At 37.7% G+C, this 13,396-nt stretch overlaps 2 protein-coding genes across 2 annotated transcripts; one reads left to right on the top strand and one right to left on the bottom strand.

Annotated features, from left to right (window-relative positions):
• Positions 1 to 813: 813 nt before the first annotated feature.
• Positions 814 to 3,532, bottom strand: LOC107741869 (zinc transporter 1-like). The gene is made up of 3 exons (XM_016554671.1): positions 3,074 to 3,532; positions 2,619 to 2,767; positions 814 to 1,948 (listed from the first exon to the last, which is right to left on the bottom strand). Exons 1-3 carry the CDS (start codon positions 3,508 to 3,510, stop codon positions 1,104 to 1,106), a joined length of 1,431 nt encoding a protein of 476 aa, XP_016410157.1. The 5' UTR covers positions 3,511 to 3,532; the 3' UTR covers positions 814 to 1,103.
• A 2,380-nt stretch (positions 3,533 to 5,912) lies between these two features.
• On the top strand, positions 5,913 to 11,756 carry LOC107741850 (kinesin-like protein KIF3B). The gene is made up of 8 exons (XM_016554655.1): positions 5,913 to 7,715; positions 7,808 to 7,909; positions 7,986 to 8,108; positions 9,385 to 9,503; positions 9,620 to 9,736; positions 9,828 to 9,936; positions 10,956 to 11,113; positions 11,410 to 11,756. Exons 1-8 carry the CDS (start codon positions 6,276 to 6,278, stop codon positions 11,516 to 11,518), a joined length of 2,277 nt encoding a protein of 758 aa, XP_016410141.1. The 5' UTR covers positions 5,913 to 6,275; the 3' UTR covers positions 11,519 to 11,756.
• The last annotated feature ends 1,640 nt before the right edge of the window (positions 11,757 to 13,396 follow it).

The following is a 13,396-nucleotide window of genomic DNA, read 5'->3' as shown; positions in this document are numbered from 1 at the left end:
CAGAACAGATTTGGAGAATGTAGCATTACATTACAGTGAATGGGTGCCATCAGAATGAGAGTCCAAACAGCTAATGAAAACATCACAATAATCCACAGGTAATCCACACGACTCAAATCCATCAATTAAACATCCTGTGACATGAAAAGCTGTATGTTTGTAAGAAAGAAATCCATCAAGGCATTTTAAATTAAAAACCTTTGACCAAAATACCAGTTCATAATCCACAACACTTCCTCCAGTGAAAACATCCATCTCCTGTTGTCCCCTCACATCAAAATCTCCTGACATATTTGTTTAGTATGGTTTAGACTGTTCAGAACGGTTCGCTCAGATTTAGACGAGATGACTTTTTCACTGGAGAAAAAGCAGTGTTATGGGTAATTTAGCAGGTGTTTTAACTCTCATTGTGACGGCACCCATTCACTGCAGAGAATCAATTAGTGAGCAAGTGATGTAATGCTAAAATTCTCCAAATCCGTTCCAATGAATGAACTCATCTACATCTTGGATGGCCTGAGGGTGAACTATTTCTTTCAAATGAGAATCAAACAATAACAGAGTATGTAAAGCAGAAAAAAGAGAAATGCTGGTTTGAAAATATAATTATTATATATATTTAAAATAATCCATGTTTTTTTTTTTTTTTTAAGTTTACAATGCCAAAATTGTTCTCACTGTTGAACATGTATGCCTGCAATGGTTGGCAAAAGTGTATGATAGTTTTGTTTAAAAAAACACACTAATACAACATGAATTTGCATATTCTGAAAAATAAACATCTCCTATTAATATGCATTGATATGCCTTCATTTGTAAATATGTAAAGTGACCTTTAATATCTATCTATCTAGCAATAAATAAGAACCAACATACATAATGTGGATAAAGTTGCATTGAGTTTTTATATATCAGGTTTAAAGAACACAGCATGGAATCTAATGCTGTTGGGTTTAACAAACATATCTCTCTGAGACATACATCTGCAATAAGCAGATTTGAAATAGTCCAGACAATTCCCCAAATATGACACATTTCCTGCAACAATCAGCTATGAGCAAGTTGGACGTGTGCAACTCATGCAATATAATATCCTTCTTGATCTAAACCGTTGATTCCATCTCCGTATGTACAGTATCCTCCACTTCTTTCCGATCAGCCCATCCTACAGTGTGCCTGCAGGGCTTTTCTTTACTCTTGGTCAACTCCAACTCTGGCTTAGCCCTTTTAGTCGGATTACAACATAGCTTGGGTTTGCATTGACTTCGACAGGAAAGCTCACACTGGGAGTCACCAGATCCTTCAGAAATGGGAGAAAATTCTGGCTGAACAGTAGTAGCATGGATGCCTTCATCATGGAAGAAGTCTTTAATGCGTTTGGCTATGTCCATGTAAGAAGCTGGATCCGTGCATTTGATGTGAGCGGTTGCAATAATGCGAGACCCAGCCAGCTGCCAGATATGCAGGTCATGAACGGCCATAACTCCATCCAAGCTCCTTAGTTTCCCATTCAGCTTGTGCATATCGATTTGTTTGGGTACTGTTTGTAGGAGAATCAGAGCCGACTCCTTTAGGAGAGGGAAAGTTGTGTAGAGCAAAATACACACCAATATTAGACATAAGGTTGGGTCCAGGTAAAGCACCCAGCATGGTCCGGCCACAGAGACAGTTCTGTTCTGACAGTTGGATATGCTCAGGACTGTGGTATCAACATGTTGGTGTTCAGTCAAGTGGCTGCTACGGCAGGGGTTGAAGCAGACTGTGTTACTGTGGCATGGCGTCCACACAAAAGTGAAGATCAAGGCGTTGACTACCACAATGACGGACCCTAACGCGTCACCGAGCGCGTGCAGGAACACCCCACGCATGTTCATCTGGGAGGTCGACCCAGAACTGTGATCCAAGTCCTCCAATGAGCCCTTAGCAGTGATTTTGATGTTTAGGCTGTCTGAACAAGTCCACAAAATTAGCAAAAAAACAAAGATAAAGAAAACATTGTTTTCAATTATACATGTTTTTCATTATGTTATGTGCATACATTTTTAAAAAAAAATTTTTTTTATAAATACTAATGTCACTAATACTAATATTTCTGGACTAAAAGATAACTAAAAAATAACTAGAAGATATTTACCACAGAAAATTGCATTGACTTTTAAGACACCGTTCCACACTTGAATTTTAATTTCTATGGTTTTCACATTCCTTTTCTGGTTGTGTGAGGACTGGATACCAATTTCTAGCTGATGAAATACTAACTACAAAATAACTAAAAAAAAAAAAAATGGTGTTGACTACAAACATTTCCATTACCTTTTTAAGATTTTATTAATTTTGATGACTTTCACTGATCACACTTTCACTGATATTCCATGACTTTTTAGACAGGGTTCCAACACTTTCTGAAATTTCTTTCAGAAATTACTTTCCATTTCCATTTCCATACTTTCCATTTCCATTACTTTCCACGACTGAGGTGCCCTTGAGTAAGGCACCGAAACCCCAATATAAAAAATATTAATATATAAAAGCAAATATTTGGATAAAAGTGTCTGCTAAATGACTAAATGTAAATTAATATTAGTTACAAATAAAAAAATGTAATTTAATTTCCATACCTGATTTCAGCTCAGAAGTTTGGTATCCTTGAGAACTGTTGCTGTTTATCATGAGATTGTATGCTTCTTCATGTGCCTTTGGTTTTTCAAACTCTCTGCGATTTGTCTGGTGAAGATGAGAGTGACCACCATGAGAGTGTGTGTGTGCACTTTGGATGGGATAAATGCAGAGCACTAATTCTGAGTATGGGTCACCATACTTGGCCACATGTCATGTCACTTTACTTTTCCAGTCGTGTGAAAACTGGATACCAATTTCTAGCTACAAAATAGCTAGAAAAAAATGTTGACTATAGACATTTCCTTTACCTTTTAAGGATTTTATTTATTTTATTTTTTAAAGATTTTTGACATTCCCTGATATTTCAAGGTTTTCCAGGACTGTGGGAACAGGACTTTTTTTAATGTAATTTTAAGAATTTCCATGTTTTTTTTGTCCTAGGTGTAAAAATAACAATTTTACAATATTTCCAGTTGTTCCAAGACGTCCGTGGAACAGGAAAAGACCGAGTACATTCACCAGGAGACCAGCAACGCCAACCCAAATGACCACGCGTGGATTCTCGATCTCGTGAGGCAGCGTGAAGCGCTCAGTGGCTTCTAACAGAATAGTGAAGCAGAGGGCCGTCAAAAACACGGCGTTAACTAAAGCTCCCATCACTTCTGCGCGGATCCATCCATATGTGTTTTTACTTGTGGCACGAGTTGTCTCCGCAAAACTCACCGCGATAAAAGCCACTACCAAAGCTATTACATCCGAGAGCATGTGAAAAGAGTCTGACAACATTGCGAGAGACGCAGTTATCCTGCTTACTACAACTTCAACAATGAAAAACACAAGCGTTAAAGACAGCATACACAGCAAACGCACCCGATTCTGTCCCAAACCCATTTTGGACCGGCAAACTTCTCCACGCGGTCTGTGCGGGAACTAGTGATGTCCGGTTCGTGAACGAATCGTTCGATTTAACCTATAGTAAGAGGATTATGGTTTCTGCGCTGATGACAACTCATTTACTTACTTTATATCTTCAAGACTTAAATCCTCTGTGCACATCACTGCCTGTTACTGTATTTGGGTGCTTAGTTGCAAAACTTAATTGTAAACTTTTCAGATCATGATTATGATGTTTTAACTGACTGAAGTTATGATTACTGACTTTATATATTTGAATGTGTATTTTCATCCCGGCCCGGGACGATAGACTTGATATCATTACGTCATCGCGAATGACGTCATTACGTTAGGGCGTAAAAGAACCGATTAACCGTTTTTTTGAACCGGTTCATTGAAACGAACTGTCCGAAAGAACCGGTTCGCGGAAAAGAACCGGACTTCCCATCACTAGCGGGAACACGCAGTCCCACACGTCCCCATTGGCCGAATATCACTGAATGCTGGAGTCACATGGTCAGTGAGAACACATTCTGAAGCCGTTCAAACAATGTAGTAAATCATATCAATCAGTGCAAATGGATGGAAACTACTCCAAGGTGTGCACAGATTAGTTGGGACATTCTACCAGAAATGTACATTATCTGTCCTTGACTTGTTACAGTGAATAAAAAGTATTACAATTTGTCTGTGACAGGGCCTGACATTTTAGGGGTGAAATGCGTATAAAAATGTATTTTTCAATCATAAAAACATGCTGAGATGGCACGATATGTGTTTCATATAGATTAATATGTCCTCCATATGACTCAACGTTCAGATTTAAGAATAAGATATTTTTTTCACCCAAGATTTTTACAAGTGGAAATGTACGTTTCTGCTAGAATGTCCCAGTTACTGGTAATAAATAAAGATTATCATTAGCCTATACCCATAAACTTAATGATTGTAATTCTGAGTCACATTAGTATTATAACCAAGCCTGAAAGTTCAGTATAGTCCAGTAATATTAATCATGTTCTGTTCGAAATGACTATACTTTATTTCTTAATTTTTTACCTAAATTGATGGGAGACCCAAATACAGATAGATAGATAGATAGATAGATAGACAATAATGATGATACAAGCATTATCATATTGCATTTTTGTGACTGTATATTTTACAGCCCCCATCTGTATGTGTAATTAAATGATATGTATATGTTAATATTCCACCCTGTTTTATATTCAAGTCATGTGAGAATTTAATAGGTCAAAATATATGGTTATTAACATTAGGGTATAAACATTATAACATTATTAGGCTATAAAATTTTAATTAGTACATATACAGATGGGGACTGTCTGTCTGTCTGCCTATCTATCTATCTATACATAGCCTATACCATATACTCTCAAATAATATAGAATAACATTACAAAATTGTATTTAGCTACAAAAATGCTATGATAATGCTGGTATCATCATCATTGTGTGCGTGTGAATATACAATATATACTGTGTGTGTGTATATATATATATATATACACACACACACACACACAAACATACATAGCCTACTAGTATGTGTGTGTCTGTGAGGAACAATTAATTTATTTTTTTATGTTTTACTTATTATTAATATTATTTATTTTATTTAATTGTATTTTTTAGTATTATAGCATCATCATCGTTATATTTTTGGTAACGTTTCCCCCTGCACATATAAGTGTATTAATCTTTATAAATTATGTTTTTGAGCTATTAAAGGATTTTGACTTATCTCAAACCCTAAACAAACACAAAGGTTAGTCACATAACCTAATTTTTGACCATAATGAACTGTTTCAGCCATATACCATGTTTGTGCTCTATTGCTTTTAATAACTTAGTCACCAGTAATCTCATCATTGAATCGTTATAACCTACACACCGAATGCGTCAGCACCTCACGCAGAGAGAAAACATGCTAGTCTACCTATCAGCAGCGCGCTCTGGCTATTGTCTGTGAGGAGCAGGGCGTGTGCCGCCGGAGCAGAAGATGCGAGAAGCTCGGTGCATGGAGCGGAGTGCTATGATGGCGTTGGACCAAGATGTTCTGCTCTCCTGTTTTCATAGGGTGGACATACATTTGCCGCATTCAAATGCGTATGTGTAGGCTGCATGTGAATGTGCGTATTTCATTTATTCCTTCCTCGCATTCATATATAACATAGCAGAATATCAAAGACGTACAGGCTTTTTCATAAAAATGATGAAGAGAAATAGCCTATTGCGACCGCGATCCATGTCGATTGGCAAGAAATCAGAGGCGGTGAAGGTGGTGGTGCGTTGCCGCCCTTTAAACAAGTCTAATTTTTGACCATAATGAACTCGTTTAGCCATATATCACTTTTGTGCTGTATTACTTATAATAACTTAATGACCAATAATCTCATCATTGAATGATTATAACCTGCACACCGAATGCGTCAGCACCTCACGCAGAGAGAAAACATGCTAGTCTACCTATCAGCAGCGCGCTCCGTCTATTGTCTGTGAGGAGCAGGGCGTGTGCCGCCGGAGCAGGAGATGCGCGGGGCTCGGTGCATGAAGCGGAGTGTAACGATGGCGTTGGACCAAGATGTTCTGCGCTCCTGTTTTCATAGGATGGACATACATTTGCCGCATTCAAATGCGTATGTGTAGGTTGCATGTGAATGTGCGTATTGCATTTAATCCTTCCTCGCATTCATATATAACATAGCAGAATATTAAAGATGTACAGGCTTTTTCATAGAAATGATGAAGAGAAATAGCCTATTGCGACCGCGATCCATGTCGATTGGCAAGAAATCAGAGGCGGTGAAGGTGGTGGTGCGTTGCCGCCCTTTAAACAAGAAGGAAGAGGCAACGAATCAAGAAAGAATTGTTGAAGTAGATGTCAGACTGGGACAGGTGAGCGTGCGCAATCCCAAATCATCCGGAAGCCTCTTAAAATCATTCACGTTTGATGCGGTCTATGACGTAGGTTCGAAACAAAACGAGCTGTATAACTATGCATGCAAACCTCTTATTGACTCTGTTTTGCTCGGGTTCAACGGAACTATATTTGCTTATGGGCAAACTGGCACTGGCAAAACATATACAATGGAAGGTGTGCCCACAGACCCCGAGAGGCGGGGAGTCATCCCAAATTCATTTCAGCACATTTTCACTCACATATCCAGGTCTCAGAACCAACAGTATCTCGTGAGAGTGTCTTACATTGAAATATATCAAGAAGAGATACGAGACCTCCTCTGCAAGGACAACAATAAAAAACTGGAGCTCAAGGAAAATCCCGAGTTGGGTGTCTATGTCAAAGGTCTCTCATCTGTGGTGACCAAGAACATAAAGGAGATTGAGCATGTCATGAACTTGGGGAACCAATCAAGATCTGTCGGATTCACCAAAATGAATGAGCGTAGTTCAAGATCTCATGCGATTTTTGTCATAACTATTGAATGCAGCGAAATGGGCATTGATGGCGAAGACCACATTCGTGTTGGAAAGTTAAATATGGTGGATCTGGCCGGCAGTGAGCGGCAAAGCAAAACAGGCGTCGAGGGACAGAGGTTTAAAGAGGCTGCAAAGATAAACTTATCTCTTTCCGCTCTTGGAAATGTTATCTCGGCTTTGGTAGATGGGAAGAGTACCCATGTTCCCTATCGAGATTCCAAACTCACCCGGCTGTTACAGGACTCCCTTGGAGGCAACTCTAAAACTGTTATGGTGGCCACCGTTGGACCAGCTGCGTGCCACTACGATGAGACGCTCACCACACTGAGGTACGCCAACAGAGCGAAGAACATCAGGAACAAGCCAAAGATCAACGAGGACCCCAAAGACGCCCTGCTTCGTGAGTTCCAAGAGGAAATAGCCCGCCTGAAGGCACAGCTCGAGGAACGAGGGATGCTGGCAAAAGAAAGGAGGAGACGGAGGAGAAACAGTATGAGGATGAAGAGGAGTATGAGTAGCGGTGAGGTGGAAACTCCAAGAGATGGAGAGGTGGGGGTCGTTGAGACCGTTCAGGAGGAGAGTGTGGAGGACTATTGGTGGAAGCAGCAGATGGCCAAGACCTCTGCCAATTACAAGCCTGATATTAGCAGGAAACTTGGCACCGTAGACGAGAAAGCAAAGACTGTGGAAGAGTTGCTGAAGGAGCAACAAGCTATGGAAATTATGATCGAAAAATTCAAGGTTGGTTCTTTCCACAGTTTTTTTCTTCATGCAGATTATTCACTATATCATTCATAAATCACATCTTATACTTTGTGCCTTGCTTTTTGTAGGCCATGGAAAGTAATCTTCTGGTTGGAGGGAAAAGCATCATTGACCACACCAATGAACAGCAGAGAATGCTGGAACTGAAGAGGCAGGAGATTGCTGAGCAGGTGACTGTAGTACATAGCAACATAACAAAAATGTAAGAATCAGAATCTCATATGTGTGTGTGATAAATCCTTCTAGGATAGAATGGAAAGAGAGATGCAACAGCTGATGTTTGAACAAGATGAAGAGACGATTGAACTGAAAGAGACATTCACCACTCTACAGCAAGAGGTGGAATTTAAGACCAAGAAACTTAAAAAGGTACGTAAGATCACACACACACACACACACACATACTGGTGTCCATTTTTTGCGGGGACATTCCATATGCGTAATAGTTTTAATACTGTACAAAACTGTATTTTCTATCTCCTTACCTACCTCTAAACCTACCCCTCACAGGAAACTTTCTGCTATTTTAGATTTTAGATTCTGTATGATGTATAAGCTTGTTTCCTCTTGGGGACCAAAACACATGTCCCCACAAGGTCAAAATTTACTGGTATTATTATACTTGTGGGGACATTTGGGTCTCATAATGTAGGGAATATCAGGTACACACACACACACACACTACTCACTGTTTCTGAAACAGAAATAAATGTAAGTCTATAATCTAGCGCATTAGACTTGCGTATAAAGAATACTCAATTCTGATTAGTCAATTGTTGTGTCAAATATCTTTTCTATAACAGAGAAGTTATAGGCCAGGACCCATTAGGGGGTCTCAGAAAACTTCCAAGGCCCCAGTAAGTCTTAAAAGTATTTAAATTTAGTATTTAAAATTAGTTTAAATTTACACCTTAGGAGGCCAGGAGGTTCTTTGAATATTGTCTTAGACAAAGGAGGGCCTTAAGTCAAAAAGGTTGAGAGCTAAACTGTATTTGACATTTCCAACACTGTGCTAGTGTCTATTATATGTGACCCTGGACCACAAAACCAGTCTTAAGTCGCTTTCAGATGATGTATAAATCTAAATTCGGAGAAATTGACCCTTATGACTGCAGTTTTGTGGTCCCGGGTCACATATTACTCTGCAGTCTCTTTTCTCCCACATAATTGAATAATTTTGACTTAAATCAATATTTTATGGCTAGGTGTTTATTTATTTGGTAAGCTTTCATAAATCATATAATACACAATAGGCACAATAAGCAAGGTTTACCTGGTTTATTTTGTGATAATATCTGGCTCATTCTACATTATCCCAGTTCATATTTATTCATGATCATGGTTTACTGTAGGTATCATGGATCTTTATCAGGCATGACATATTTCCTTTTAGCTTGTGTTTTTTCAATCAGTTCAATTAATTTTATTAATCAAAATCAATAATTCAGTCAATTTTCAATCAATGTATTTTCAAGGCCACCGTTCATTGGAGTGTACTGTTTTTATTCACTTCTTTAAATGATGTCCGTAACATGGGTATTTGACGCTCATAAAGAAAGCACAACTAACCCAGCAGTTGTGTTTAATGCTTATAATTTAGTCTTATTTTCACCTCTGTCAACACTGCATTGGTCGTTCATCTCAGTTTTACAGTAAGCTGCAGCTGGTGAGGTCTGAGATTGGAGATATCATCAATGAACATGTCACAATGAGGCAGGAACTGGAGCAGACAATGAATGAGCTGACAAGAGAGATGAAATTCAAGTATGTTCCACCTGTCCTGGCAGTTTTATTCTGAAATAAGCTTTAAAAAAAACAGAACTCCTGTACGTGCCATGATGGTTTTGGTTTTGTCACTTGTCCATTTGTATTTTTACTAGAAACCTGATCATTGAGAACTTCATTCCTCCAGAGGAAAAGAATAAGATCATAAATCGTCTCCACTTTGATAGCGAGGAAGACCAGTGGAAAGTCTTACCTCTTCTCCCTTCAGAAAAGTATGTAAAAGAACAACTTTGTTCAAAGCATTACAGGACCACGAGGATGATGTTCTTATCTGAAGATACTGTATTTTCTCTCATTTTCCAGTAACTCACCTCTCGTCCGACGAAGGCCAACTTCTGTAGTGGGATACAAGAGACCAGTTAGTCAGTATGCTCAAGCTGCCAAAGCAACCGGGTCTCCTTCTAGATACAGGGTTGGTATTGTATAAAGATAAAGTAATTTTTTTAAATTGTAATCATTATTGAATAAAACATTAAATATAAAATATTGATGTTTAAAGATAATAATAATAAAATTTTCAGTGAATTTAGCAGCAACAAAAAAATATTTTACCATTATCAAGTCTGAGGTTGGTAAGACTTATTTTAAGGTTCTTGCCAAGGATGCATTTATTTGAACAACATAAATGCAGTAAAAACAGTAATATTGTGAAATGCAAATTTCAATCACAATTCAAAAGAACCCTTTTCTATTTTAAAGGGGTCATATGATGTTGCTAAAAAGAACAGGCATTTGTTGCATCCAGTGGGGACATAATTACGGATTATAATGACTCATACTGTCTTTTTATGCGTTGCGTTGCGTATCGCGCCGCGTAAACATAAAACCATGTCTGCATTTGTGATCGGAGAAATGACAAACAACAAGCGCTACTCTACACTGCTCAAAATGCGCGTTTGAATCATCAGTGGCAAATTCTTTAAAATATAAAAACTTACTTACAGTCTGTTAGTCATGAAGCACCAGACTGTCCTTGCAAAGTTGGAATTGCCCCACTGACTTTTATAAAGAATATCTCTTTGGATTTGAGACTTTAGTCTTTGCAACTTTACAGATCTTCTTTATGCACCAAGAGCTTGTAACACTCCAAAGAGAAAGGAAAAATTGAAATCGCATCATATGACCCCTTTAATAAATATTCCAATGTAATTTATTCATGTGATGGCAAATTTTCAGCATCATTACTCTAGTCTTCAGTGTCACATGATCCTTCAGAAATCATTCTAATATGCTGATTTGGTGCTCAAGAAACATTTCTTATTACTATATTAAAAACAATTAATGTTTGTGGTAACGGCAATACTTTTTTCAGGATTCATTATAAATGTCACATTTTACCAATTTAATGTGCCCTTGATGAATAAAATGTTTTTTTTTTTAACTGTAGTGTATATTCTTTTGAAACCTTAATAAAATCTTTTGTTGTCCCAGGCTGAGAACATTATGCTTCTGGAACTGGACATTTCTCCACCCACCATGGTGCCCTTGGACCTTCAGAGGTCAGATATAAGGACCCAAGACTTGATACATGACTTTGGCCTTTATAGAAAGAGGACGACCGCATCCCGAGTCATGAAAGCCAGATCGTGGTTAGTATCCTGCACATCATCCATTATTCAACTGCTACCCAGAAATCTGCAATGAATTGTCTGCATATACACCTTGCTCTTTTCTTCCTCAAGGTACCAAGGGCCAAGTCAATCTGCTTCTTCATCAGCCACCTCTATGGCCTCTGGGCCCCAGTGCCCAGCCTCAGCAATGGGGGCTTGTGCGGCAGCCTATCCAGATCGTGGTTAGTATCCTGCACATCATCCATTATTCAACTGCTACCCAGAAATCTGCAATGAATTGTCTGCATATACACCTTGCTCTTTTCTTCCTCAAGGTACCAAGGGCCAAGTCAATCTGCTTCTTCATCAGACACCTCTATGGCCTCTGGGCCCCAGTGCCCAGCCTCAGCAATGGGGGCTTGTGCGGCAGCCTACCAGCCATGAGCCAGTACAGTGTGTTACGCCTGCAAGCATAGAAAGCACTTAATTATTCTTTGCACTGTTTTCATGAGCTTTAAACAATGCCATTTGTTTTTTTCATCATCTTGATTTTTTAGCATCCAAGCTTAGTCATTTTAAGCACAATTGTCTCCTGTATACTTGAAAAAGCTAGTGTATTCTGTTTAAGCTTGTGATGTCATTCTTGAACAGCAACGCAAACAATAAATGGATCATAAACAAACAATCTCTCAATATTTACCACATAACAAGTTTAGATTAGATGTAGCTGAGGTTCATTCACATGAAGGCTTGTAGAAATAAGTAGAAATACAATCCTGAACTGTACAATTTGAATGTCAAACCTTGACTTCATACAAAGAGCATCTGAAACACAAACACAATGAAGGTGCTGTAAAAGAAATAAAAGAAAAAAGCACAAGGAAGTTTGAATAAGGATGCTAGTATACAATATGACTCGTATGACTCTTTGTTAAATTCCATTGTAGGCCAGTTTAGCTTCAGAGCTCTGGGAGGTTGATCACAAATTTAGATTAGGCCAAGGGGCAAGCATTAATCTTTCATGCACATACATATACTTATATATTATTTGAACACTTAAGGTCAACATGAAATCAAAACTGTCCTTATTGTTTATATTGTGGATGCATGTTATGCCACGAAAATAGTTTAGCTTTGCTATCTTTAATCCAGATTAATAAATGTAATCCATTTAATAAATTAAATGACCCCACTTAGGCTGCTTGGGCTATTGGGTAATAACTAGGTAGCTACTAATAAACTGTTTTTAGCAAGCATGTACAGTATATTCCTACTGGTAAAATCAACTCCTGCCCTTTATTTTGCTCACTGAAAATCCTGTGGATACCCTTAATGAAGAAAAATGTCACATTACCAATGTCACATTCCATACGCAATTCATGACTACATTAAAGCAGACTTGAGACTTGGAGCCCCCTACACTCTTTTATTTTATTAATTTTTTTTTTTTTTTTTTGCTGTTCAAATTAATTAAAAGGAGCTAAAATAACACAATTGTTTTTCTTAATTCCATTGTGTGTACGCCACCTAATATATTTGAAATGTAAATTTACTTAATTCATTTGTGTTATAAATACATTAATCTTTGTGTGTGTGTGTGTGTGTGTCTGTTAGTAAAGAGAAAGCCATGTTTGTGTTTAATGTTAGACATTTGAAGGAGCTTCTGTGATGTTTTAGAAATTTGTGGATTGTCCATTATGCTGAAGAGTGGCGCTTGTGCTCAGGCTTTGGCCACTCAGTGAGTAAAAAGTATTCTAATGCCATTATTGACACCAGTCTTTCCTTATTTCCCATTATATACATTGTTCACTATATGTTTTGTATAATGATGAACAAAACTGCTTGTTTAAACATGAGAAAATAAATTAAACCTCAGTAAAAAATAAAATAAATAAGTTGGTCCCACATAAGAAAATTTAGTTTGACAAATGTAATAGAAGGAAACATACTCTAGTAAATTAATTTGACCTAAACCAACTAAATTGTGTTAATCCAACTAAACATATTTATTTTGAAAGAACTAAATTAAATTGCATAAAAACTTTATTAAATTAAATTAAGTGTAATTAATACATTTTTTGAGTGTCAGTTAAGTGAGAGGAATTCACTGTTAAGTAGAAAACGGTTATAATTACAGTGGAAAGCTGTAGACAACCAAATGTTGTAACTGTATTAATTTTAAATGTGCTAAGCATAATTCCTCTAATAACCAAAATTTTTACTATTCTATCAATTATAAATAGAATGCACTTCGACTGACATTAAAACCAGGCCTGTGCCAACACACCATCTCAAGTTTTATATTTTGTAAAGTGAAAATGC

This window comes from Sinocyclocheilus rhinocerous, unplaced genomic scaffold (assembly GCF_001515625.1).
Source record: "Sinocyclocheilus rhinocerous isolate Xijiao unplaced genomic scaffold, SAMN03320098_v1.1 scaffold1157, whole genome shotgun sequence".
Lineage (NCBI taxonomy): Eukaryota > Metazoa > Chordata > Actinopteri > Cypriniformes > Cyprinidae > Sinocyclocheilus > Sinocyclocheilus rhinocerous.
The sequence above is the reverse complement of the archived record's forward strand: the minus strand, read 5'-3'. Positions and strand labels throughout refer to the sequence as shown.